At 35.3% G+C, this 27,881-nt stretch overlaps 4 protein-coding genes and 1 non-coding gene across 6 annotated transcripts; all 5 read left to right on the top strand.

The window, feature by feature from the left end:
* Nucleotides 1-496: 496 nt before the first annotated feature.
* Nucleotides 497-4,611, top strand: LOC116002626 (purine permease 3-like). Its single transcript, XM_031242793.1, has 2 exons — nt 497-1,255; nt 4,009-4,611. Exons 1-2 carry the CDS (start codon nt 542-544, stop codon nt 4,369-4,371), a joined length of 1,077 nt encoding a protein of 358 aa, XP_031098653.1. The 5' UTR covers nt 497-541; the 3' UTR covers nt 4,372-4,611.
* Nucleotides 4,612-10,295: 5,684 nt separating this feature from the next.
* Nucleotides 10,296-10,367, top strand: TRNAT-UGU. Its single transcript has one exon. It is a non-coding gene; the product is annotated as a tRNA-Thr (tRNA).
* Nucleotides 10,368-12,313: 1,946 nt separating this feature from the next.
* On the top strand, nt 12,314-15,699 carry LOC116002318 (purine permease 3-like). Its single transcript, XM_031242430.1, has 2 exons — nt 12,314-13,209; nt 15,151-15,699. Exons 1-2 carry the CDS (start codon nt 12,493-12,495, stop codon nt 15,508-15,510), a joined length of 1,077 nt encoding a protein of 358 aa, XP_031098290.1. The 5' UTR covers nt 12,314-12,492; the 3' UTR covers nt 15,511-15,699.
* A 1,167-nt stretch (nt 15,700-16,866) lies between these two features.
* LOC116002319 (purine permease 3-like) lies at nt 16,867-19,088 on the top strand. Its single transcript, XM_031242431.1, has 2 exons — nt 16,867-17,816; nt 18,493-19,088. Exons 1-2 carry the CDS (start codon nt 17,115-17,117, stop codon nt 18,850-18,852), a joined length of 1,062 nt encoding a protein of 353 aa, XP_031098291.1. The 5' UTR covers nt 16,867-17,114; the 3' UTR covers nt 18,853-19,088.
* A 4,159-nt stretch (nt 19,089-23,247) lies between these two features.
* Nucleotides 23,248-27,017, top strand: LOC116002441 (RPM1-interacting protein 4-like). 2 transcript variants are annotated; one of them, XM_031242582.1, is made up of 4 exons: nt 23,248-23,444; nt 24,313-24,975; nt 25,798-25,989; nt 26,649-27,017. In XM_031242582.1, exons 1-4 carry the CDS (start codon nt 23,439-23,441, stop codon nt 26,679-26,681), a joined length of 894 nt encoding a protein of 297 aa, XP_031098442.1. In that variant the 5' UTR covers nt 23,248-23,438; the 3' UTR covers nt 26,682-27,017. The 2 variants fall into 2 exon arrangements, with proteins under 2 accessions (XP_031098442.1, XP_031098441.1); XM_031242581.1 differs by having other exon boundaries at nt 24,310-24,975.
* Nucleotides 27,018-27,881: the final 864 nt, after the last annotated feature.

The following is a 27,881-nucleotide window of genomic DNA, read 5'->3' as shown; positions in this document are numbered from 1 at the left end:
ATATATCTAGAGTGAGTCACATTTGTATGAGAGCGTCTCACGGATTCGTGAGACGGATCGGGTCAAGATGAAATGTAATACTTTATTTATGATTTAGTATTGCATTTGTTAGTATAAGTATTACATTTCATCTTGATCTGTTCCGTCTCACGAATAAAGATCCGTGAGACGATCTCACACAAACTTTTTCCATCTAGAGTTAACATTGTGTTTGTAGTTAACAAATTATGTGTGACACATAATATGTTGACGATAGACACATAATATGCAATTAACATATTAAGTAGCTTAGGATATCAAGCTAACCCACTAAATTTCCACCCATCAAACTTGTCAAGTAATTAAGCCCATTAGTTTTGTTCTAAGATTGACATCTATCCCCTAGTATGTATAAGTAATAAATATACATATATACTCATGTATACATAGATATAACATGTAACATGTGTACACACATACATCTAGCATGCTATATATTCAGTGTGTGACCAAATGGTAGATAGCTACAAAGCCAATCAAGGACGAGTACAGTTGATTAGCCATGGAAACAACTGAGGGTAGGTCTACCAAGTGGAGAAGATTCATGCTCGTCCTCAACTGCGTAATCCTAAGCATAGGAAACTGCGGCGGCCCTCTCATCTCCCGCCTCTACTTCCTCCGCGGCGGCAACCGGATTTGGTTCACAAGCTGGCTAGTCACCGGCGCCTGGCCGCTCACTTTCATCCCCTTAGCCGCCGCCTACGCTTTCCGCCGCTCAACGGAAGGCCCCACCACAAAGCTCTTCTTCATAACCCCTAAGCTCTTCGCCTCCGCGGCCGCCATCGGCGTTTTCACCGGCCTCGACGACTATCTCTACACCTACGGCGTGGCCAAGCTCCCCGTCTCCACCTCCGCCCTCCTCATCGCCACCCAGCTCGCCTTCACCGCCGGATTCGCGTTTTTGCTGGTGAAGCAGAAGTTCACGGCCTACTCGGTCAACGCGATCGTGCTGTTGACCATGGGGGCCGGGGTTTTGGCGTTCGGGGCGAGCAGTGACCGGCCGAACGGGGAGTCGAATAAGGAGTATATTCTGGGGTTTATTCTCACGCTTTTGGCGGCGCTTTTGTATGGGTTTATTCTGCCATGGATTGAGTTGGTGTACAAGCAGGCAAAGCAGGCGATCACTTATACGTTGGTTTTGGAGATCCAGTTGGTGATGTGTTTCGCTGCTACTGCTTTTTGTACCGTTGGCATGATTATAAACAAGGATTTCCAGGTAATCCTAATAGCTGTTCTATAATTTCTCAATTTTCTCTCTGAAGGCATTATCACAGTATATAATAGTTGAAAATAATAGTTACAAATTTAATTTCTCAATAATACCTCTTTAAGTTGAAACACTACCTAAAAAGATCAAATTTTCTTACATACAAAAGTATGTTAAATTATTATTATTATTTTCCAAAATCGTCATTTTTAACGTACTTTGGAATATTATTAAAACATTGGGAAAAAGTTGGATTACTAATTATGTTTTCTAACGTCAGATATCACTCTAGTACTTTCACCAGAATTTTATTTGATAATCGCAGTTTCTGGATATATTTTTCTTCAAATGGAGAACAACAGTTTAGGAATTTATAATACGTCACACTTTTGTTCTAACTTCTAATCATTAGACATAAGCGGGCATAAGCTATAGGTATCTGGGATGGGCAACCCACTAACTTTTGACTAAAGAGATTTAAATTATTCCGACCTACTTATACATAAGACCATCCTCATCTCTGAAACGATAAGAATCAGAATCATCTCTCGTAGCAATTTTGTTTTGTTTTTGTTTTTTGTTTTAAAATAATTTTGAACACTATTTTTGCCCTTTTTATTGACTTTATGCAACACTTTTAAACTTCTTTAAATAACAGATTTAAATAATTATATTATATTTTGAGAGTAAGTTGAAGTTGTGTGGGTACGGTTAGATTAAATAGTGGAGAATTGTAAATATATTGATTGTGGGCATAATGCCGTAAAACAAGCCATTTAGTTATATTGTTGACTAGTAACCATAACATTACAAGTTCAACTCTTAATCGGTATGGGTAACTAGGTTGGTTTATTTCTAGGACGACAAAAATAGCCTAGGTGGGGATGACGGATTTTTTTTTTTTTTTTTATACATCTTAATTTATTTTTTTTAAATAATATTAACTACATCTACAATTAGAAAATGTGAGGGATGATGGAGACATGGAGTAATTTCTAACCCATTACGTTAACATCTTTCAAAAGTTGTGCTAAATCCAACCATCACCTTATATTCTAAGATCAAATTAAACCAAACATCGTAATCACTATGGCACCCAAAAAATTAAAAACAAAAACAAAAAAGTGGAACCATGAAATACTGTCCTTCGTCTTTAGCAATTGTTCAAGTTGTATATATGTCGAAGATTCTTAAAACGTTCCGTCCAAGTACACCTTTATTCTTCTTCATATATATCCTCAAACTCCCTATTTTACAATATAAAATTATGAACTTTATTACTGCATAATGTCAATTACCGTACTCCTTAATTGTTTATTTTATAATTTTTTCTTTTAACTAATCAATACAGATTATGTAAAAACAAAAAAAAACATACACACACAATTAGGAGTACAAATAACACTTTCCTTCTTATGATAATGAGATTCGATAATAAAAATAAAAAGTTGGGCGTACTCTTCTTCAAGGGGTCCACTGAAAATAAAATACTTTGAGCTAAAGAAGACCAGCAATTGGCTGGTCATGTTTATACGACCCGAGATGGAGACTTGTCATCAATTATTTGTACAGTACTTGCGTTGGAATATTTTTTTTTTTTTCTGTATAAAGTTGATAAGAATATTATTTGTGCGTTGACATATGAGCTGTGAACATGGTGCACTGGGGGAATAGTATCAACTACCATGCGTTGCATGCCAAACTCCATTATTAAAAAATAATAATAAAACTCCATGATAAGATCGAAACAAAAATGTACGTTGAACTTTTATGTGAGAACACTGTTCTAGGCTGTCGACTAATCATTGTTATATTTTTAAATAATTTAAACAACTGTAAATAAATATTTCAAGAGTACCTTGTCATTGATTCCTTGTCAGTTAGTGCATATAATATCTATGGTTGATTGATTATTGTACAATATTTTAGTTAGATTCTAGTTTATGGATTTGGGGAAAAAATCTTGACTTTAAGGTCGCTGTTTAATACTTATCCCTGGCCTAAACATTTGTCTTATTACTTTTAGGTATTTAATTAATACATATCATCTAGATTTTTAATTAATAATATAATTGGCTTGAAACCATGGTTGAAAAAATCACTAGGTGCTCCTCGAGGGCTCGAGGGGCCTAGCGCCTAGGGCATCTAGGCGGGGATTAATCGGTGTCTAGGCGCACGTATATTTCTTTATTTTATTTTTTATTTTTTAAAATTTTGTGTGTATATATATTTAAATTTTTAAGACTTGATAGTTATAAACTATTTAATAGTTTAATAGGTAATACTAAAATATTAAATATTAACCTAAAAAAATCTAAAGTTTGAAAGATTTAGGGTTATGTTGTTCAAAATGATGCCATTGTGAGTAAAATGAGTTTTTTAAAAAGATGGGAACAATAGCTAATCAGTCGATTAGGCGACCTAGCCGGTGCCTAGTTGGTCAGAGCTTAGGTGGCCCATGCGGCGCTTAAGCGGCCTAGTCGGCCGCCTAGACCCGTGATTATGGTGATACGCTAGGTGACCGGCCAGCACCTAGCGCCTAGAAAGCGATTAATCGGTGTCTAGATAGAAATTTTGAAACACTGCTTGAAACGAGGTGTATTTTTGTAGCATGTTATTATTTTTTTTTTTCCCTTGTATTCTTAATTACTAAAACACTTCGTTCACTTTATTATAGTCATACCACAATAATATTAGTACCAAAAGTGGACTGTAACCTGCTATAAAAAATTATGATTAATGATGGTTTGATTTGGGTGCAGGCAATTTCAAGGGAGGCAAATGAATTCGAAATGGGAAAAGCGAAATACTATGTGGTGGTAATATGGACTGCCATCCTTTGGCAGTGCTTTTACGTGGGAGCCGTTGGTGTGATATGTTACGGTTCCTCGTTGTTGTCGGCCGTCATAATCGCCGTCTTACTTTCCGTCACGGAGGTGTTAGGCGTTGTCTTCTACGGCGAAAAATTCGAATCTCAGAAGGGTATCTCTCTAGCCCTCTCTCTTTGGGGGATGGTCTCCTATTTCTATGGAGATTTTAAAATTAGCCGCAAGACCAACAAGACCATCAACCAAAATCAAAACCCAGAGGCTCAAATGGCCCAATCGCAAACCCTTCCTATGTAATCTACTTCATTGAGATTTCAATTCCAACAAAAATGGTCTCATTCAATAAAATTTATAGTTAGTTTCAAATATATTATGTTTGGGATTAATTTACAATTCGATAGTGATGTATGAGTGTCCTGACTGTGATATTGTCAGGTATAAGACAAGAGTAAATACATAGTAGTGGATTTTTAGTATTTGTACTCCAAATTAAATGTGAAATATATTTTGAGATTTGCTTAATGAAGAAACCTTTGGGCTTGTTTTTTTTTTTTTTTTTTTTTGTGACCTCTCACTTGGGAAGGCTACAGCTATGCCGCTTGACCACAAGGTCTTTGACAAACCCTTGGACTTGTTTGATTCAGACTTGTCAGAGTTTGAACTAGTAATGAATATAATGGTTGTACTTATTCCAACATTGTCCGGCCATAATGGGATATAATTGAGTTAATACAAATCTGAATAGGCAACACTTTTTGTTGATGCTACTGTAGGTTTTAGAATAACTCCATAAATCAAAATTATTGAAATAAAGTTATGGGATTTGAATTTTTAGAAAATAATTTTAAACGGTGCATTGGAAAAATTCAAGTCTTATGTAACACATATTTTACTTAAAATTGATTCGCTATCTCCCACTAGGAATGCGTTGCCCAGGATAAAATAGATTAAACCATTATATTTGAGCGACCACTCGAATATGTGTTACATAAATTGCCACCAAACACAAGAGACTTACATGGAATTAAGTTTGAAAACTAAATTAAAATCTAAAGTTTGAAATTTGGGTAAAAAAAATTATTAAAGCAAGAAATATTTTAAAAGGAAAACATATTTAAAAAATCTAGTTTTAGCGATTCCCATTGCGTTCGTAAAAAGCAAACTCAACAGCTACACATTCTTCCATCATATCAATGTTTAATATGACATGATAAAAACCTAATGGGGTAGCTCAAGTGGCAAGTGAGCTCTTTTTGTGAGGAGAAATTTTGGGAGGACCTGGGTTCAATTTTCACAAGTGACGATTTCCCCTGGATCCTGGGCCAGCTCCCGTGAGTTTCCTTAATAATAGGATTAATTAATGCCTCCCAAAATTTTAACACAATTACAACAATAAAATCAATTCAACTTTGATGATAATTAATGTTTAATTTTTGACTTTTTATTTAGGATGGACCTCGGTCTCAAAAGAGATAAGGAAAAATCTAGAGGGGGTGAATAGACTTTCTCTCAATTCGAATTACTAAGTCAAATATAAAATCAAACCAAAACACTTAACAGATTGTTAGTGTCTTGTACACAGCGGAATAATAAATGATTTGTAGTCTGTGTTTTACATGAATCAAGCAAGTATAAAATAAATAGTGCAAGTAAATAAAGACACAAGAATTTATAGTGGTTCGGAGGTGTATGTAATCCTCCTACTCCACTTTCTCCTATCTGCAGGAGGAATCCACTATATCCACCACTCCTTGATTACAAGATACAATGAATTATCCACGATCTAGTGCTTTGGTCACCAAACCTGCACTAATCGTGTTCTTCCATAATCTAGTGTTTTGATCACCAAGCTAAGCCCACACTAAATTACGCCCCGTGATCTAGTGCTTTAATTTGATCACCAAGCCCGTGCTTTGATCACCAAGCCCACACTAGCTGCACCAGGATTTCACACTCATTTGTGACAACCCCCTTTTTGCACTCCGGTAGAGTAACCTCTTGGTTCACAAAAACAAGATTTGTTTTCTTCTAACTTTGAGACTCTTTAGTAGATGCTTCACTGTAGGTCAAGTCTCTCTTGATAGAGATTAGCACTCTAGATTTTTCACTTGTTCATTTTTTGTGTATTGCTTGTAAGAGTTGTTCTTTTGTGTCTTCTCTGTCTGTTTTATCTGCTTTATATCTTCATCTATTTATAGATATTTTGAGAGTTTGTCCGTTGGAAAAAGACGCTTTCAATTTTGAATCTTTGTCAGCTAGATTCATAGGCTTTCCGGTCTATGAGTAGACTTTTAATATTTTTAAGAGTTTATTAGCGAAATGGTCCCTCAACTATTGCGAAATTACCAATTTGGTCCTCGATAATTTTTTGTGCCCAATTAAGTCCCTCGACTTTGAAAATTTTAACCCATTTGGTCCTTTGTTTATTTTGCCGTTAAACATCCGTTAAATCGGGACCAAATTGGTAATTTTTGCTATAGTTAAGGGACCATTTCAGTAAAAAATAATTACCAATTTGGTCCCTTGACTATAGCAAAATTACCAATTTGATCCCGATTTAACGGATGTTTAAAGGCAAAATAAACGGATGACCAAATTGGTTAAAATTTTCAAAGTCGAGGGACTTAATTGGGCACGAAAAATTGTCGAAGACCAAATTGGTAATTTCGTTATAGTCGAGGGACCATTACAATAATAAACTCTATTTTTAATGTTATGTGAGACATAAAAAATATTTTTGGTCGTTATTCTGAGCTCCATGTCCATGCATAATTGATCTTAAAAAATGTCTGATGAAATTCACACCATCCTTGTGAATTAATCTTCAAATATTGCTCCAACCTTGACCCTTTCTATTTTGGATTAGTTGCTTTCTTAATATAGCTTGGGCTCATATTTAATCCCTTAGGAATATATATCATTCAACCATCTTGAATTAATCTGGGTTGAGATCTTGTGAAATTGCTTCTGTAATTTGGCCCTTTCTATTTTGGACTAGTTGCTTTCTTAATATAGCTTGAGCTTCTGTAATTGGATCCCTTGAATTGCATCTCTAATATAGCTTGAGCTTCTGTAATTGGATCCCTTGAATTGCATCTCCAAATTAATTTCCAATTTCATCCCTTAATTAATGCAATTTCATCCCCTTAATTAATGCTATGAAACAATATTAAGCTCATTAAACCATTCCATCTGTACGGATCTTTGGTTAATTAATTTTTCTCCTTAATGTAATTCTATCCTTGATCTACGCACATACTTTAATTTCAATGTCATCATCTTCTCCAATATTACATTTTCGCCTTTTTTCTTCTTCTTTGTGCATGATGTTCTTCAAAACTTTTATCTTTATGAATTTGGATATATTCATTTTTCCACCATGATTTTGAAAGTAGCCGCAAGACCAACAAGACAATCAACCAAAATCAAAACCCAGAGGCTCAAATGGCCCAAACGCAAACCCTTCCTATGTAATCTACTTCATTGAGATTTCAATTCCAACAAAAATGGTCTCATTCAATAAAATTTATAGTTAGTTTCAAATATATTATGTTTGGGATTTTAATTTACAATTTGATAGTGACGTATAATGAGTGTCCTGACTGTGATATTGTAAGGTATAAGACAAGGAGTAAATACATGGTAGTGGATTCTTAGTATTTGTACTCCAAATTAAATGTGAAATATATTTTGAGATTTGATTAATGAACAAACCTTTGGACTTGTTGATCGAGTTGGAACTAGTAATGAATATAATGGTTGTACTTATTTAGATTGAGGCACTATGTATAGAATTTTGAATTGGGTTGAATTAATTGTCCGGCCATAATGAGATATAATTGAGTTGATTCAAATCTGAATAGTCAATAGTGCACTTTTTTGTTGAGTTTGAACTTGATCAACGTCTAATTTGTTAGCCAAGACCTTGTAGTCTAGGGCAATATTGACTCTTTGTGCAATAATTTTGTATTGTTACAGAGTCAATGTGTTTATAGTACTTGGGAAAGTAGTTACGAACATCATTGTAACAAAGACTTGATGTGAATAAGCTCAATAATAATTTCTTTTTTTAAATTTTCTTTTCTTTTCTTTCTTTCAAGAAATTCTTATCCCTTGCCCACAAATAAGGAAAGCTTTTATGGTCATTTTCTAATTGCCCTAAAACAAATTAAAGCATCCCAAGAGTCTTTGTACCCCTTTACCCCATTTTACATTTTTATTACGGAGTATTTATTATTCAAATCAATTATCTCTTTTTTACTTATTTTTTTTAATTTTTTTTATTATTTCTAAATTTTATTTTTTATTTGATAGTATATTTAATATAATTTTTTAAGTTTATTAATGTTGACCTTAACATTAAGAAAAAATAAAATTAAAATCTTCAAAAAAAGATTAAAATTAAAATAATTTTAGTCAAACCGCATTAAGGGTATGCCCATTAGTTGATTTTGAATGAAATTTGGAACAGTAAAAGATGACGGTGTAGTTTTGGGTATTGTAGTGATGTTTTTCTCTGCAATATATTGAATTTTGGCAGAGCTTGTGGGCCCCACTGGGCAAGATACAACTGTGCCTCAAGCAAGTGAGGCACAGATTTCGTGTCTTCTAGGAGCGTAAAGAATGCCAGTTTAATGTTTTTTTTTTTAAAAAAAAAATTCTGACATTTTGGATTTTCCTTTTTTCTTTCCTTTTTCTTTTTCTTTTTTCTTTCCCTTCTCTCCTAGTGTCTTAGGTGGAACCTAAATATCTGTACAAAAAATTTAACAATTGAGGAAGGCCTAACTAAATTAGGGTGTCCACACTCCACACCACCCTCCTCCTCCTTCCGGCGCGTGAACCACTACTCCCTCTGTGTGGCTGACGAAGATGCCTTGGGCGTTTTTTTTCATTTGGATCCATGGGCCATGTCATCCTCGTCTGGATCAATGGCCAAGTGAGCAAGGAGTATAGGGAAGTCCATGGAGGATAAGGCAGCTGCGCTACTGTACTGTCGCTGCAAACAAGTATGTTGATGCTACTGTAGGTTTTAGAATAACTCCATAAATCAAAATTATTGAAATAAAGAAATGGGATTCAAATTTTTAGAAAATAATTTTAAACGGTGTATTAGGAAAATTCAAGTCTTATATAACACATATTTTTTTTAAAATGGATTCGCTATCTCTCACTAGAAATGCGTTTCCCAGGATAAAATGGATTAAACCATTATATTTGAGCGAGCACTCAAATATGTAACACACATAAATTGTCACCAAAGACAAGATATATACATCCATAAAATTAAGTTTGAAAACTAAATTAAAATCTCAAGTTTGAAATTTGGGTTAAAAAAATTATAACAGCAAGAAATATTTTAATTTAAAAGGAAAACATATTTAAAATATAGTTTTAACGATTCCTATTGCGTTCGTAAACAGCAAACTCTAACAGCTACATATTCTTCCATCATATCAATGTTTAATATGACATGATATTTCTTCCATGCATATTAAGTGGCCATGATTTTCATCGGAGTTTCCTTAATAATAGGATTAATTAATTCATCCTAACCCTACGGTGGAAAATTTTAACACAAGTACAACAATAATTAATTCAACTTTGATAATTAATGTTTAATTTTTGACCTTTTATTTAGAATCGACTTTAAAAACTCTTTGGAGATAGGAATGAAAATGTTTAGATATTCATTTAAAAGTATGAATCAAATGCCACATATTATCGCGTACCATATTCTAATTTCTTAAGGATGACATTGTACTAGTGCACTTCTTCGATGCTATATTAGGGACATGACACACAATATGTGACAACAAAAGATCAAGACTAGTCACTAATAGTACAAGAAAATCTATAAGGCCTTCTTCAATAGTTAGAAATTTGGTATAGATTTTGAGGAGATTTTGTAAGTGTGATTAGGAAAGAGAAAATGAGGTGGAAGAAAAAAAAAAGAAAAAGGAAAAAACAAAACAAAATAACAAAAACTAAAAAAAATAATAATAAAATTTACGCGCCCATGGGGGCGCAGCACTTCTTCATCCAATGGGGCCCACATTATACTGTTCCAAAATCTCTTCCTCCTGCAAGGTATGCTGACACTCTCTCTCTCCCTTCCACCTCAACCTACTTTTCTTAAAAAATGTGAATGATCCCCTTATTGGGGAGGGCCTAAGAAGCTAAGCAATCAAAAACATGTTTAAAATAATGATAACTAAGTGTAGGCCCCTATAGCTCAGTGGTAGAGCGTCAGTCTTGTAAATTGAAGGTTTGTAGTTCGATCTTGCATGGAGGCAAGTTGTCTTTTTGTCTGCATGAGCAGTTCACTTAGTCACAAGGGTGAAGAGGGATCGAGTCTCACCAGGGATAGTGGGTGTGGAGCAACCTCTCAAAGTGAGAGGGGCCCAGCAGTTCACTTAGTCACAAGGGTGAAGAGGGATCGAGTCTCACCAGGGATAGTGTGGAGCAACCTCTCAAAGTGAGAGGGGCCCGGTCTAGCCCACCAGTGGCTGGCAGTGTGGGGGAGGATGGACTAATAAATGTTGTGCACCAAAATATTAACAGAATTCAAATACAAATTCTTTTTAATCTCAATAACCCTAGGTTGACATCGCACATGCAATATATACACAATCCTAATATTCCTAATAAGCCCAAGCTGCAAATGTGTTTCACTAATTAACCCAAGGCTAATAGAACCAATTGTTATACCATGAAATATTGCATTGTGAACTCTGATACAAAAATTTTGTACCTTCAGTTAATACATTTTGTACCTATAGTTAACGGTTTCTGTACGTGCAAACAAATAACTTGATAATTGCTAACACATAATATGATAACATGTACAAAAACTGTCAATTACAGATACGAAATGTGTTAACTACAGATACAGAATCTGAAAGTTATTTTTAAACCAAGGTGTACAATGTAAGGTAGACGAACCTAGTACATCATATAATTTGGCTAATAAAACGGTAACTCCCACAACCAGCCCAATCATAACGTCTCGTTGATTGGGTTCCTCTCATAAGTATTTAGGAAAATAACTTTAACCTCTCTTAGTGAGTTGCTAGCCAGTTGTCCCTATGCCCACAGACCCCTGGTAACTACTCACATAAGTCTTTTAATTTGCTCGTCCAAATTGCAAAATAAACAACTTATATATAATATATGTAAAACATCCTCATGGGACGATATGTGTCCCCGACCTAAGGTCAAGGTATAGTCTGGACTATTAGTTAAATTAAACTCAAGTTAGATGCACCATGTAAGTAAAAAGAATATGGGACGACCATAATTGCTCAATAGTAGAGCATGCAAGTCATGTTGGAGCACCACCTCCTTAGTAGAGCCAGCATATATCATACTAATCATGGGCAGACCAAATTATACGTCAAATTTACATCTTCAATCCTGTAGCATCTACTATCACACAAAATTACAAAGTACATTCTATGATATGTAAAAGTTAAACTCAAAATCAGATGTGCTTTGTAATTTTACATGATGAATTTTTCTTTTAGTACTACTGATTCTATTACATTTTTAAAGCTTGAACATCTTTAATTACATTTTTGCATATTATAGAACGCACTTTTATAGGTTGTGTGGTAAACTTTTTATTTTGGGTAACAAAGAAAACCCGCAACGACTATTCTTGAGAGTATGCACTAGGTAAACTTCATCTTGTGACCCTAACCGGCAAAAGATCACAAGGAGGTAAGACATCTTAAATTATCTATAACTGACCGACTCAGACGAAAAAGACTAATATAATAGACATAAGCCGCTCTTACTACTAGTCAAACTTGAAACCTTGTTATCATGCACCAAGCTAACAACTTGACTAACTTAGTTGTAAGTAATACACTTTTAAGTTTACATTTGAGGGTACGGTGGATTCTCACCATGCGTCTCTCTCTCTTTCTCTCCCTCGTTGGCTGCTGTGTACAAGGGCAAGAGACACAAGTTCCGCAAGTGGGACTTGCGTCTCTGGTATAATACCTCATCAGACGCAAGCTCCACTTGCATCTTAGGTTTATTTTGGAAAAAAAAAAAAAATTAGGCTCAAATGCATGTAGGACATACATTTCTGACAAGAATCGAATGCCCCAAGCACTCTTTTCTCATTTTAGTCCACATTTTAAAAGTCTCTCATTTTCATCAACAAAGTGTGTTTCCTTCCCATTTTAGTCTTTGCCCCCGGCCCCTATAGTCTATAGACACTCATGCTTCTGTTCTTGGTCAAATACAGACATCTTATCATCTTTTTCTTTTTTCTTTTTTTTTTTTTCAAAACGAACATGTAAAGTCTTAAAGTCTGAACATTACGATTCCCTGTAATAATTAAGCATCTCTTCCACTAGTGATATTTCAGTGTGTGACTGAAAGCTAGCTACTATACAAAGCTGATCAACCATGGAAACCTCTGAGGATAGGTCCACCGTGTGGAGAAAATTCATCCTCTTCCTCAACTGCATACTACTAGGCATAGGAAACTGCGGCGGCGCTCTCATCTCGCGCCTCTACTTCCTCCGCGGCGGCACCCGGATATGGTTCTCAAGCTGGCTAGTAACCGCCGCCTGGCCCATCACTCTAATCCCTCTAACCGCCGCATATATTCTCCGCCGCCGCCGCCGTCAAACCCCAACCGCAAAGCCCTTCTTCATAACCCCCAAGGTATTCACCTCATCCGCCGCCATAGGCGTCCTCACCGGCCTCGACGACTACCTCTACGCCTACGGCGTGGCCAAGCTCCCCATCTCCACCGAGGCCCTCATCATAGCCACCCACCTCGGCTTCACCGCCGGGTTCGCGTTTCTGCTGGTGAAGCAGAAGTTCACGGCCTACTCGGTCAACGCGATTGTGCTGTTGACCATGGGCGCCGGGGTTTTGGCGTTCGGGGCGAGCAGTGACCGGCCGAACGGGGAGTCGAACAAGGAGTATATTCTGGGGTTTGTTCTCACGCTTTTGGCGGCGCTTTTGTACGGGTTTGTTCTGCCGTGGATAGAGTTGGTGTACAAGCAGGCAAAGCAGGCGATTACCTATACGTTGGTTCTGGAGATCCAGTTGGTGATGTGTTTCTTTTCTACGGCTTTTTGTACCATTGGCATGATTATAAACAAGGATTTCCAGGTATTCATCAATCTCACGTTTCTCCATATTATATCCTGATTTGCTAAAAATATATATTTTTTAAAAACTATTTTGACGTAGGGGCACTGGGTTGATCAATTATTCCTACAGTAGTAGTTGGTCGGAATTTTTTTTTTCTTTATATTATAAAAGATAGAACCCAAAGAAAAATGTACACCGTTGTAAACTTTGATACGAGAATAGGAATAACAAGGAGTCGTGTATGTTTAGGTATCTAGCTTTTAGGAATCTTAAAAGGAAAAGCTTTCATAATTGATTAACGTATTTTAAAAGCTGAACTTACTATATAGAGTGATGGAAAATTGAAAATACATATGATGTAAATTTAGTTTAATGTTTATGGACATTAAAGTTTAGATTTGTGAACATATATAACAAATATTTTATATGAACATAGTATATGATAAATGTTATTAAACATGATGTGTCGGTAATATAATGTTTATGAATGGACTTATGAACCTAAGATAGAGTGAATGGAAATACAAATAATGTACATTTCATTCATTGTTTATGAATGTTAGTTTAGATTTGTGGACATATACAATAAATATTATGAACATAGTATAGGTTGATGTTATTAAATAAAATGCACTAATTAACATTTAATATAAAACGACATTGTTTTTGAATCAAGGTTCATCATACAAGGTGGATCCCGATGATACATATATGTGTGTGTGTGTGAGACAATATTTGGTGCGGCAGCTACTCCTTTTTGTGCAATTGTGTAACTTTAATTTGCACACTATGTATATACAAATAACTCAGTGGGGTAGCTCAAGTGGCAAGTGAGCTCTCTTTGTGGGGAGGAATTTTGGGAGAACCCGGGTTCAATTTTCACAAGTGACGATTCCCCCTATTTCGTTAAACGGAAAAACTATGTATATACAAATGCACCACACCCAAAACCCTGTAAATTTACCAAAATATGTATATACAAATGCACCACACCACACCCTGGTACATTTCTGAACATTTATGCAAATCACACAAAAAATAGTATCCGCATATAAACCAACTTGTATATGTATATATATTAGTTTTAATTTTTAATTTAAAGAGTCAGCTTGAATGCTTTATTGTTTATCCTTTAGAGCCTCTCAGGCAATGAGGCTAAATATATAATTCGCACAGTAAATTATTATGCTACGTGGACCAGCCATATAAAAATATATTTTTAATATATTAAAAATAAATTATTTGTATACTTAATATATATTATACAAAATAATATACTTGTAATACTTAAATAATATTTTTTTTATAAATATAAGGTATATTTTTAATATTCTAAAAGTAAATTATTTGTGTTTAAATGTATATTATTTAATAACATACAAAATAATGTATTTTTAAAATCTAAATAATATACTTTATATACGTAAATAATGTACTTTTTATTTATAATTTATAAAACCGTGTAGATCATGATTTACACGATTGAATTCGCACACATGTCACGCAATACATATATGTGCAGTGTGAATAGGATGATGAGGCAAACACATTACACATGTCAATTAATACATATATGCGTGCAGTGTGAATAGGAAGACGAGTCAAAATGGTGGAGAATTCTAGTTTTGTTGCATTGTTTGTATGTATTTTTTTTAATGATGTGTGATGGAAGATCAAATAGGAATGTTCTGAAAAAATACCAAAAGTAAATTGTCACTTATAAATTTAGAATCAAAAATGAAATAACTCTAAAATTAATATTAAAATAAAGTCAATTATACTTTTGTCATATATTACTTTTTTTTTTCTTAATTCAATCAGTAAAAATAAAATTAAAATACTTCATTTTGGTATTGTCATATTTAAAAAGGAAATAGAGGATACTTTATAAAAAAAAAAAAAAAAAACTTTTTGAATCAAAATAAGGAGGCAATATAATATAATGCATTGATTTGGCAGGCAATTCCAAAGGAGGCAAGTGGATTCGAAATGGGAGAAGCGAAATACTATGTGGTGGTAATATGGAGTGCAATCCTTTGGCAATTCTTTTTCATCGGAGCCGTTGGTGTAATATGCTACGGTTCATCATTGTTGTCCGGCATTGTAATCGCCTCTTTGCTTTCCGTCACGGAGGTGCTAGGCGTCGTCTTCTACGGCGAAAAATTCCATGCCGTGAAGGGTATTTCTTTTGCCCTCTCTCTATGGGGGTTCGTCTCCTATTTCTATGGAGAGTTTAAAAGTAGCAAGACTAGTAAGACCATCAACCAAAATCAAAATCTAGAGGCTCAAGTAACCCAAACTCATACCCTTCCTGCGTAATCTACCCATCATTATACGGTGGACCATGGTCTACTAAAAGAACACAATTGTCATTATCGTGAATCAGTGACGTATCACATTACAAATATGTATATTGTCGAATAAATTTGTAATAGAATTGAAATGATACTATAGTGAACCTATTATGTGTATAAAATGAAACTGAATAACACAGCTAGCTCATATACATATGTATTGCAGTAGAATTAAAATGATATTTTAGTATTGTTATAATGAACCTATTGTATGTATAAAACTAAACGGAATAACATAGCTCATACAGATATGTATATTGTCAAATGAACTTGATTACAGAGAAGAAGAAGAGGAAGAGAATAGCAAAACTAAAAGAGTAGCAAAGATGAAGAAGAGAATAGTGGTGTAGATGGATAGAAGAGAGGAGAGGATTATGGCGGACGGCATTGAGCGTGGTGTGTGGCTAGAAGAGATGGAGAGGAGACGAAGAGATGGTATGGGGTTCTAAGGGGAGACGGATCTGGAGAGGATAAAGGAGCGTTGGAACTGGCCGGTCTTTAAATATGACTAATTTAATAAAGAATACATATTATTTAATATATTTAAATATTTTATGCGACCGTTCTAAGTGGAATGGTAGCGGAAGTGTAGTTTGATCTCTATTTTCTTTTCTTTTTTTTTAAAATTTCTGTAGATTCTGTGACTAGTTACATTTTTAAAAAAATCGCTATGATTTTACTTAAAAATGGTTGTGAATTCTTATTCAAATATTTACAATATTGCTATTGCAAATCTTTTTGTAACATACAATCTCTTACCCTTCTTTAGGGAAAAGTCTTTTTGTACTAGAGTTGTGTACACACATACAACTATATATATATATTCATTGTGTGGTCGAATGGTAGCTAGCTACAAAGCTAATCAAGGAGGAGGTAGCTAGCTACAAAGCTAATCAAGGAGGATTCTACTAAGCAGACAATTGTTAATTGCTACTTCATACCGAACTAATCAGTCTGTAGATGATACTCCAACACAATATAACCGACAAGAAACAAAAGAGAAATAGATATGAAATAAGCTCCTCTCCACCAAGCTGGAGCAACTAATAATATATTTAGCAGTAAAGATTGACTTTGTTCCTCTGCAAAGATTGCTTACAAGTTCCAATGGAGTCAAATATGTGACTCCTTAATATTATCCTCTAAGCAACCAGACTAGCTTTGATACGTGGACACTTTGCAAAAAGTATATTTGTTTATTTCAAACCCTGGTACTATAAATACTCATCCCTCTTTGTAATGTTCATTCACAATCAATACACAATATACATCCCTTCTTCCTTCAGAAATATTCTTATTAATATTATTAAATATTAGTATTATAAATACTATATATATATATAGTTCCGATCACATTCACAATACTATTCAAAATATTTACAATTTTGGTATTGCACATCTTTTCGTAAGAATCCCTTACCCTTCTTTAGCAAAAAGTCTTCTTGTACTAGCGTTGTGTACACACCTACAGCTAGCATGTTTGCTAGCTATATATATCCATTGTGTGACCGAATGGTAGCTAGCTACATATATACAAAGCTAATCAAGGAGCGGAGGAGTTGATTAGACATGGAAGCAACTACCATGTGGAGAAGATTGGTGCTCCTCCTCAGCTGCGTAATGCTATGCATAGGAAACTGCGGCGGCCCTCTCATCACGCGCCTCTACTTCCTCCGCGGCGGCAACCGTATTTGGTTCGTAAGCTGGCTAATCACCGGCGGCTGGCCCCTCACTTTTATCCTCCTAGCCGCCGCGTACGCTTTCCGCCGCACAACCCAGGGCCCCACCGCAAAGCTCTTATTTATACCCCCGAAGCTGATCGTCCCCGCCGCCATCCTCGGCGCGCTCACCGGCCTCGACGATTATCTCTACTCCTACGGCCTGTCCAAGCTCCCCGTCTCCACCTCTGCCCTCCTCATTATCTCCCAGCTCGCCTTCGCCGCCGGGTTCGCGTTCCTGCTGGTCAAGCAGAGGTTCACGGCCTACTCGGTCAACGCCATCGTGCTGTTGACCATGGGCGCCGGCGTTTTGGCCACCGGCGCCAACACTGACCGCCCCAACGGCGAGTCCAACCGGGAGTATATTCTGGGGTTTGTTCTCACGCTTTTAGCCGCGTTTATGTATGGGTTTATTATGCCATGCATAGAATTAGTGTACAAGCAGGCAAAGCAAGCTATTACCTATACCTTGGTTTTGGAGATCCAGTTGGTTATGGGTTTCTTTGCCGCCGCTTTTTGTCTCATTGGGATGCTCATAAACAAGGATTTCCAGGTAATCATCATAGATTTGATCTATAGAGTGAGAATAATATATTAATTGACTTGCTGTAAACAAAGGATTACATACAGATTAGTTTAACAGTAAAATAAACAGAAAAGGTAGGAATGCATATAATAAAGCTATTCACCTAAAATATATGCTAATAGTTTGGAAATAATATAACTAAATATATACATAATTGATATATCAAATATTCTTCTGCAATTAAAGTAGGCATTAATTGTTAAGAGATATACTACTGTATATTATAATTTTTTTGTTTTAATCAATCAATATAGATTATGTCAAAAAACGTGCACGCAGAATTAGGAGTAGAAAAAACATTTTTCTTCCTATGATAATGAGAGTTGATAATAAAAATAAAACAGTTGGATGTAATAAGGGTCAACTGAATTGAAAATAAAATGCTTTTGAGTCAAAGAAGAACAACAGTACAGTTGACTGGTCAAGTTTATACGTCCCGATGGAGACATGTCATCAATTATTTGTACAGTACTTGTTGGAATAATTTTTTTTTTCCTTTATAAAGTTGATAAGAAATTAAGAATATTATTTGTGTGTATGTGAGCCTGTGATAGTGGTGCACTGGGGAAATATATAGTATCAAGTTTATCAACTATCAAACTCCATTATTAAAAAAAATCCACTTTGATTTGGCAATTGACAGGCAATTTCAAGGGAGGCAAATGAATTCGAAATGGGGAAAGCGAAATACTATGTGGTGGTAATATGGACTTCCATCCTTTGGCAGTGCTTTTACGTGGGAGCCGCCGGTGTGATATGCTACGGTTCCTCGTTGTTGTCGGCCGTCTTAAGCGCCGTTTTACGTTCCGTGACGGAGGTGCTCGCCGTCGTCTTCTACGCCGAGAAATTCCACTCCGAGAAGGGTATCTGTCTAGCCCTCTCTCTTTGGGGGTTAACCTCCTATTTTTATGGAGATTTTAAAAAAAGCAAGACCAAAAAGACCAACAGCCAAAATCAAATCCCAGAGGCTCAAATGGCCCAAACGCAAAGCCTTCCTATATAGTCTACTCCATCATATCAATTACTCCGATCCTCTGCTCACATGCATACATGAATGTGTTCCGTTAAAAATATTATATGGTCTCATTCAATAAATTTTACAGTTAGTTTCAAATACATTATATTTGGGATTAGTTTACAATATGAGTGTCCTCAAAACTCTTTTGCTTTATTTGTAACACCAAACCCGATGAGATGATGTTTGTGCAAAGATATTATATTATATGGTTTCCGACCCAATGTAAGATATGCTTGAATTACTATGACTAATTCATTTAGCGTTTAGTCAGAGGGAAAGAATCAAGTAGGAGAGAAATTGTATATTTTTTGAGTACTACTGACTCTATTACAATGTAGTATCTGTGCATAACTACTTTCTCAACTTACTGAAGCACAAAGAGTCAACAGTTACCTCCACTGAGAAATTGTATATAATTTCATGAGAAAATAATAATGTGGGAATAAAGTGAGAGTTTAAATTTCAGTGTTTGGTTTGTAGGAATAAAATTATTGGAAATTTCAATTTCAATGTTTGGTATACATGGAAATCGAAAGGGAATAAGTAGTATAAAATATAAAATGCCAATTATTATTATTATTATTATTATTATTATTATAAACAATGCAAATTTTCAATCACTATTGCATAGAAATAAAGAATTTATTCGCTATTATAAACAAAGTTAGCAAACACACAACTCATGCCATTCAATATTGCATAGATCAGCGCACAGAATGAATATTATACAACACACCCACCATCAGTGCGCATAATGAAAATTTGTTGTTCAAAATTTAGGCAAATACGCTATATACACATATCAAATTTAAATACTTGAGAATTAGAAAATATACTTGATTAAGGTTGACATATAATGATTATTGCTCAGGAATACGTTCTCTGTTGATAGTAGTCGAAAATAATACACGCTATAATCTATAAGGGAAGGTCAAGCATCAATTTTAGATTGAAAAATGAAAGGGTAATTTTGTCTTAGATTTTTTTTCTTCCTAAAATCCATGGAATTAAAATCCCAAGTTGCAATTCCTTCAACCAAACGAAAAAAATTTAATTGCTTTCAAATTAAATGAGAATTAAGTGAGAATGAAATTATAATTCCCTTTCATTCTAATTCCCTCCAACCAAACGCCCTAGTTCATTGCTTTATACTTTGTTAAAAAGAAATTATTTGATATTGATAGGTGATTCCAACATCACAAGATGAAGGTTATTATATTCCGGCCTTATATTTCTATTTCAAGCAACCAACTCAATAGTGGCATTCATAACTTCAAAGGACAAGTATGTATATATTTGTGAACTATCACTTAAATAAATGATATATTTTTATTTTACTAAACATTTTTTAAATAAAAAAAATGCTGATTTATAGGTTCACTTCAATCAAGTTTGGAGAGAAGTATATGGTTTGGAAAATATAGAACTTAACTAAAGTATATCACATGTGATAATATATTAGTACATATGGGAGGTCATGAGCTTGAGTCTCAGTCTGGTCATCCCACTGTGAACCTAATTTTTGGTGGACTTGCCCACCAAGACCATACATGGGTTAGGGTTCATGTAACCCTAATCCGCTCCACGGAGATTGGCAGGCCTTGTGAGCTTTTTGTTTCACGCACGTGTAGAAAGCCCTCGTAACCCGCCGAGGTAGGGGTGAGCAAAATAACCGGACCGACCGAAAAACCGATCACCGATAATCGAACCGCCCGAAATTTTCGATTATCGGTTCAGTTTCGGTTATATAGTTCAAAAAAAGTCGGTTATTTCGGTTTTTCGGTCGGTTATCGATTTTTTTAAAAAAAAAAATCAATAACCGACCGAAAAACCGAGGCTTAATTTATATTTAAAATTGAGGTATAGTGTACCCAAACTAAGTCCAATGAATAAATAATTACTTAGGCCCATCTGATATGTTATATTCAATGATAGCCCATCATATTTATCTTTAACCCTAAGAATTTAACCCACTCCTTACCTTTTCCTCACTCTTCACTGCCTCTGCGCCACACTCAGTCACTCACGGCTCATCAATTCTCATAAAAATCTAAAAGCAATCTCAAAGTTTTCCACATCTGATCTCCTCTGCCTACCCCCGCTTCTAGCTTCATGCTTTCTCAATTCTCAGCAGCATGCCGCCCTTGCCACCGCCGATTCCTATCTCACATCTTCTCACCGAAGTCTTAAAGGTTCACTGCAACACGCCGCCACCGCTTCCAGTCTCACGCCTCACGTTATCAATTGGGTACCTATCAACCACTACGGTTTGCAAATGTATACTGTAAATTATTTATTCTATTATATGTATTCACTATTTGTGAAAATTAAAAGTTATTTTGTAAAAGTCATAGATTGCTTTGAAAATTATAAGTTATTTTGCAGTTTGCTTGCTCTGTAGATTTTACCATTTTGCTTTGTTAAAAGTCAATTTTATGTTTATAACACTCTGAAACACTTTGTTGAAATGGATTCTCTCGGTTAATTAAATCGATAACCGTCGGTTTCGGTTATGTCGGTTATGCATATCAATCGGTCGGTTTCGGTCTATAGGCATTCGTAATATTTTTCGGTTATTAACCGAAAACCGACCGAAACCGACCGACACTCACCCCTACGCCGAGGTCCGCATTTTTGCTGGTCAAAAATTCTAAATGCCCTAACTCATCCCACCACGGGATGGTTTAAGGCTAACCCCGCAAGCTTCAATCCACATTGACACCTTGACACCCCACTTTATTATATAAGTTCTGAGAAAAAAATAACATCATATAAAGGAAAAAAAACAAACATTTGGTGAAGAAAGAAAGAAAAAATAGCACAATGCAAATAAAGAATTGAAAATAACATCTTGTAAAGGAATAACATAATATTCTTTGTTGTATTAATAAATAATCTATTAAGGCAAAGCCAAGTCATCATTTCAATCATTTCTTCAACCATTTTATTGGTAGGCAAAATACTATCTATATCTTATAATATACAACTACTCAAATGTCAAATCTCTCCATCCATTTCAATGGGAGGCAAAATACTATTTCTTATAACATACAAATACTTAAAAGACAAATATCTCCATCCAATTCAATAGAAGACAAAATAACATCTCTTATAACATACAAATACTTAAAAGTCAAATCTCTTCAACCAACCATTTCATTGGAAAGCAAAATAATATCTTTCATAACATAAAATTATTCAAGTGATACACAAAATTATCACAATAAGACAAATCATAATTTTTATACACAATCACATCTAGGATATACTAATTAATATTCTCATATATTCATACATTTTTCCTATTTAAAGAAAAAAAAAGTATTTTCCCCAACCATTCCTTGTAGATTCTATCCATTGATCATCTCATTTGTAGTAAGTAGTAACATATTAATTTATATAAGAGATTATACCAGCTGGGGTCCTGGACTATTGCGATTTCTCTGTAAAAGTCTCCTAATTAATTTTTTGTTCGATTCCCTTAACTACGAAAACGTTACCTAAAGTAATCCTTTATTAAATTTTACTTTAAATCTCTGTTTGACACAGGGTATTCTCATCCTTTCAATAGATTAATTTCTATTTTCACCTTTGCCACACCCGGTCTCGGTCTCTTCGAAGTAGCAGCATCCATCGCCAATAGATTCCCTACTAGAGTAGGAGTTTGGGGTGGATCTTCGTTTCCCAAGCTTGCTTGGGTTTAGGGTTTGTTTAGAAACTCGAAAAATGACTTTCAGAAGTCATTTTTAAAATTTTTTTCGTGTTTAAATATTTAAGGAACATAAAGTAGGAAAATGTACATTCTAGTCCACGGATAAAAATGACACAATTTGACAAAAAATATCTTCCTAAATTTATAGTTATAAGACATCTTTAAATTCTTTATTTTCTCATATTTATATTCCCTCTCTTCTTTTTTCAAACTATCATTATCATTATCAAATTTACAGGGTCTTTCTCTCCGTTTAACGGTCCGGATTCCACCCACGTTCGCTCCGGGAGGCACGCCTCGTCACTTGTCCACCCACGTTCGCTCTGGGAGGCACGGGAGCTGGCCAAAGGAGAATCGTCAAGGAATTGAACCCGAATTCTCCCGAAATTCCTCTCCACAAAGAAAGCTCACTTGCCACTTGAGCTACCACACTGGGTTCTATTACCATTACTATCACCACATAACCACAATCACCAGCACCGCACCACCATGTCAAAGAATGAAGCCAACTGCCTTAACCAAACATGATCAATTCGTTCACTAATATACAAACAAAACAAAGAATTAATAGATTTTAATAACCTGGTTGTAAAATAAAAAATAAGTTAAATCTTTGACTTAAATCTTATTAGTTAAAATGATGTTTAAAAAAAAAAAAATTCCAGTCAACCGGTCATCTTCTACACTCTCTCTCTCTCGTCTCCCAGTCTCCACGCTTGTGTCTCGGTCTTCCATGGCGACTTGGCTCCACCGCTCCAGTGACCAATTAATAGAGGAGAGATCCTGAGGTGCTACCCATATCACTCTCTTTCTAAACTACTGCACTTGAAGAGGTGAAAGAACCCTAATTTCCTACAAAATGGCAGTGAGTATACGTTTTCAGTTCCTGTTTGATCTATGCATTCTTTGCTGCTGAATGAAACTATCTACCATTCTATTTCTGCCTCGTAGTTTCTGATAAATTTGTGATCCTTATTCTTTAGTTAATCCTTTTTCTTTTCTTTTTGTTTATGCTGGAATTAAGCCTTATTTGAGTCTTGTGTAGTTCTTAATTTTGAAGATGAGGGTTTCTAAAGTTGTGTTTGTGAGTTGTTCTTTGTGCCAAATGAATTGTGTGCTTGTGGGTTTATCTGGATCACATGTTTGGCTGTGGACTATTTAATAATACATATATGTAAGCAAAGAGATAGGACATATTTATTAATCTCATTTCCTCAGCCACTGTCAGGGTGCCCTCCCCATTGCCCAAAAAGGAATAAGAAACAAGTCCAATATCTTTATATTCATATATAGAGAGTATCCAAAATGTCAGTATTGATGTAAAAGGGTAATGAATAATGAGAATGAATTGATAAATTTCTCTTCCCAATGGAGAGGAGGTGGTGATGGATGAACTAGTGAGAAATCAGAGGGACAGAGGGCTATACCCTAATATTTTAAGAACTTCCAAACTACACGAGGCCTCTAGGGTGTGGGGTGGGAAGGGGAATTATCCTATGATGCATAAGCTGTTGCATCCATAGAAAACCTTTCTGAGGAACTACCAAGGAAAAACCGTTGGATAAATAAGTTTGAAGCTTTACTATCCTTACTGTGGAAAGAGAAAAATGATCGGGTTTGCTACTGAATAGTGTTGGATCAGAATTGTTCTATTGCTATGAAGTTACCTGTGAATGTTTAGTCTATCCACTGCGCATATACTTTAAAGTATTTATGGTTCCAATTTGCAGCAGCAGCATTCACCAATCCCAACTTTTGGCAACTGGGAAAGTGAAGGAGATGTCCCCTACACTGTCTATTTTGAAAATACTAGAAAAACTAAAAAAGGTTCCAAGATGAATCCTAAAAATCTGCAAGAAGATTCTGAAGCAGAACCTAAAGGTCATAAGAGACGGGATGCTCCAAGGCCAAACCATGGGCACCACACTGGCAAGGATGATGCCGTGTTAAATAGATCAACTGGCTCACCTCGTCATCAACATGGCGTAAAATTGCAAAATGAGAAATTAGAATCTGAACAAAAGAGACAAGAGGCATTGCAAACAAGGCATGTGCGGCAGCTGAATCAAGATGAAGGATACTTGAGAAATACTGATTCTTCCCTTCGTAATGCAAATGCTGCAAGAAAAACTCCTTTTGAGTCGCCTCAACATCTTTATGGGGGCTTAAGTGCCGGTGATACCACAAAGAAAGCCTCCCGTCAGAGTATGGAGTCTGACCACAGCAATGAACATTCACCACTGCACCCTCATTTCAATGTAAGGACTGGAGTGAAAGGAGGTGGAGTTTCCTCTCCTTCGTGGGAAAGAAAGGGTTCATCTGAAGGTGGCCATGGTGTAGCTCCCTTCACCCCTGGAAGATCCCGGTTGAGATCAATTACAAAAGGTGATGACACGGTAATGCCATTTCTCATTCCCTCACCTCATACATTTTATCAGAAACTTGAATCCAAGAGTACCATAAAGATTTATAGCTATTTTAAGACTATTTGTAATAGTAATGGCAAAACAATTAGGTACGCTAAACGATTTAGTATTATGGTTTCTTAGTATCATAAAACATAAAGGCATACTCTTTGTTCTAATGCTACATAGAGAAACTTGAAAGATTTGATTGTTACAGTAGCTAGAAATGACCTTGTCTAAACTCTAGTTCATCTTTTCCTCTTCATCACATTTATTCAGTCAAATCTCTATGAATCCCCTAGGATTATTGGTGAAAAGATCTAGTTGCAAACCTGGATGTGTTGAAATTGAATCCCCTCCATCCAATCTTTTGCAGTCAAGCTGCCATCCTGTAAAAGGAAAAGAGAAAATAAAATCAAAGTTCCTTGAGAAAATGAACTTGAAGAATTGGATTCTTTGGCTATTGAACATTGTCCTCTTCAATATGTTGGTATCAGCTGAGTTGACTTTAGCAATTTTAAAATTTACAATGACCATAAAAAATACTTGAGTTAATGAGAAAGTGTTGAGACCAAGTTGAAAACAAGAGCCAATCATCATCGTCAGGAGTCAGTTCAAAACATATTCTATCTCGTTTCTCTAATCTTAACGAGCTAACTAGTTAATACATATAAGGAAATTTAAGATGTAAGCAAGCCCCTTTCCTGTGTGTATTGTGAAGTTAGTACCAGATATTTAGTGTATCATTTGTATACATTCAACTTTCTGAAGCTAGTGGATAACATCTGGCCAATAACCTTAATTTTACTGCAGCCTGATCATGGTCTTGCTGTTCCCAAATTTGGTGATTGGGATGAAACTGATCCTGCATCAGCGGAAGAGTATACTCAAGTATTTGAGAAGGTACGGGAGGAAAAGCAGAGTGGGGCAGAAAAGGTACCTAGTATGCCAACTGAACCATCTTATTCAAACAGTGAGAAGCGATATGGAAATGGAAATAGTAAGGTATGCTGTAGTTCTGGCTTTCTTTGCATCTGTCTGGCACTGTACTTAAAGCCCTATAATGTAGCCATATTCAGTTGGGGTTTGGTAAAGCTTCTTAGGTCTTGTTTGGTTGAATTAAACATTATAGATTATGATTATATGGTACAATTTGGTTGATTATCTTTTATAGATTATGATTATGATTTATGATTCTAGACTTTGAAGATCTTAGTGAACTTGAGGGTTGTAGTGCTTTAACTAAACTAAAAAGTGTCTATAACACTCTAATCTATAATATTTTTGAACATGTATAACACTCTAATCTATATCACCAAATGGGCACTTGATCAGATTGCTTGGCAAAGATCATGGACTATAGATTATACAATACTTGTAGCTTGTTTTAAGTCAATAATTCATAAGCAACTTGGTATTTATGGATTTTTTATGATTAAATGATTAACATATACCGTAGTTGTAATCTTTATCGGGCATGGCTCACAAGCAATATGAATATTGAGTGTTTCTCAACTAGTATTTTACAAGTTTCTCTTCTTTTGCACAACACACTCCTATTTACTACGGCTATTCATGCTTTCATGGATTAGCAGCTATGGCTACAAAGCTCTTAAGGTGTTACAAGTTTCTCTTTTTTCACATAATGTACTCTTCTCTACTAGGGGTGTTCATGCTTTTCGTGGATTAGAAGCTAAGGTGATAAAGCTCCTAATGGAAGAATAGACGTAATGTGATCCATGTATACTGCATATCAGTATATCGCTTGGAAGTTTGGGTTTTGTGTATGGCTAGCTTTCAAGTGCAAGCATTCTTTCCTTTGTCCACCATACCCATTATGGCTTCATCTTTTGAACTAGGTACTAGAATCTGGTAATGTTGTGTATTGTGAGAGGTATTTTATATGTGAATTCATTTACTTCACCTCAATAAATTTTATTCTTTGTATCATTAGAGTGTAAAATTTGGAAATAGAATAATATGTAACTGTACAAATGTTGTTGGTATATTTATGTTTTTTTTTTCTTGGTCTAGATTAGCAGATGACAAATACAAACAAAGCTTTATTTATTTATTTTATTTTTTTATTAAAGTTGATGCATTCTGTGAACAACTCTGTAATAAGGCAATTTTCACACGAGTCGTTATTTCAAACAGTAGAACGCAAGTGGCTTTTTTTTCATCAAAAAAAAAAAAAAAAAAAAAAAAACAGTAGAACGCCGGCGTTCTACTGCGCAGCTGGCTAGTGCAGACGTAAGTCCCATTTGTGTTCTACTGGCTGGCCAGGTGAGACATAATTGGGGCTTGTGTCTCACCAGCTGATGGAAATAGTCACATGGATTAATTTATTTCAAAAATAAACTAAACTCTCCAAATTTTGTTAGTATTATATATGGAGCTTTGCCTATAAATAAAACATTCTATTTGAGATTTTAAATATATCACAACTATCGTTACATTCTATTCTTCCACACTATCTAATTTCTTTTTTTTTTTTTTTGAACCAGCATTACCTAATTTTTCTACTCCAATACGGTAAGTTTGCTCTCGTTTATCCAACTTCACCATACGCTTAAGTTCTTCGCACAATGTTTTGACCGTGAAACAGAAGTGTTTCAATTAAAACTCGCGAATGTAATTATTGGCGGAGATAGAGAGTCGATCGATAACGTTCAAGAATTTGGTTAGTCTAGATTGGGTAGGAGTTTTGGTATTTTTAGTAGTAAATTACTGTTTAGCACATTGCCAAATTTCATCATCTGTAGAAATTAAAACTTGTAATTTGTTACCACAAATTATTCTCCAACTAATGGAGAACATAGATCGTTGTAAAATTTTTTTGGTAAACTCCATGAGAAGCAAGTGGGACTTGCATCTCATGGGAGACGCATTTCCCA

The sequence above is a fragment of the Ipomoea triloba genome, chromosome 13, assembly GCF_003576645.1.
Source record: "Ipomoea triloba cultivar NCNSP0323 chromosome 13, ASM357664v1".
NCBI classification, from domain to species: Eukaryota; Viridiplantae; Streptophyta; class Magnoliopsida; order Solanales; family Convolvulaceae; genus Ipomoea; species Ipomoea triloba.
Note: the sequence above shows the minus strand (reverse complement) of the source record. Positions and strands in the feature narration are given on the sequence as shown.

What these genes read in the sequence shown, in the direction of transcription:
- LOC116002319 (XM_031242431.1), top strand. Translation starts at nt 17,115, where the DNA reads ATGGAAGCAACTACCATGTGGAGAAGATTGGTGCTCCTCCTCAGCTGC. An exon ending in TCATAAACAAGGATTTCCAG is followed by an intron (nt 17,817 to 18,492) that starts GTAATCATCATA and finishes GGCAATTGACAG; the next exon opens with GCAATTTCAAGGGAGGCAAA.
- LOC116002318 (XM_031242430.1), top strand. Translation starts at nt 12,493, where the DNA reads ATGGAAACCTCTGAGGATAGGTCCACCGTGTGGAGAAAATTCATCCTC. An exon ending in TTATAAACAAGGATTTCCAG is followed by an intron (nt 13,210 to 15,150) that starts GTATTCATCAAT and finishes TTGATTTGGCAG; the next exon opens with GCAATTCCAAAGGAGGCAAG.
- LOC116002441 (XM_031242581.1), top strand. An exon ending in TTACAAAAGGTGATGACACG is followed by an intron (nt 24,976 to 25,797) that starts GTAATGCCATTT and finishes ATTTTACTGCAG; the next exon opens with CCTGATCATGGTCTTGCTGT. An exon ending in ATGGAAATGGAAATAGTAAG is followed by an intron (nt 25,990 to 26,648) that starts GTATGCTGTAGT and finishes CTTCTCTACTAG; the next exon opens with GGGTGTTCATGCTTTTCGTG.
- LOC116002626 (XM_031242793.1), top strand. Translation starts at nt 542, where the DNA reads ATGGAAACAACTGAGGGTAGGTCTACCAAGTGGAGAAGATTCATGCTC. An exon ending in TTATAAACAAGGATTTCCAG is followed by an intron (nt 1,256 to 4,008) that starts GTAATCCTAATA and finishes ATTTGGGTGCAG; the next exon opens with GCAATTTCAAGGGAGGCAAA.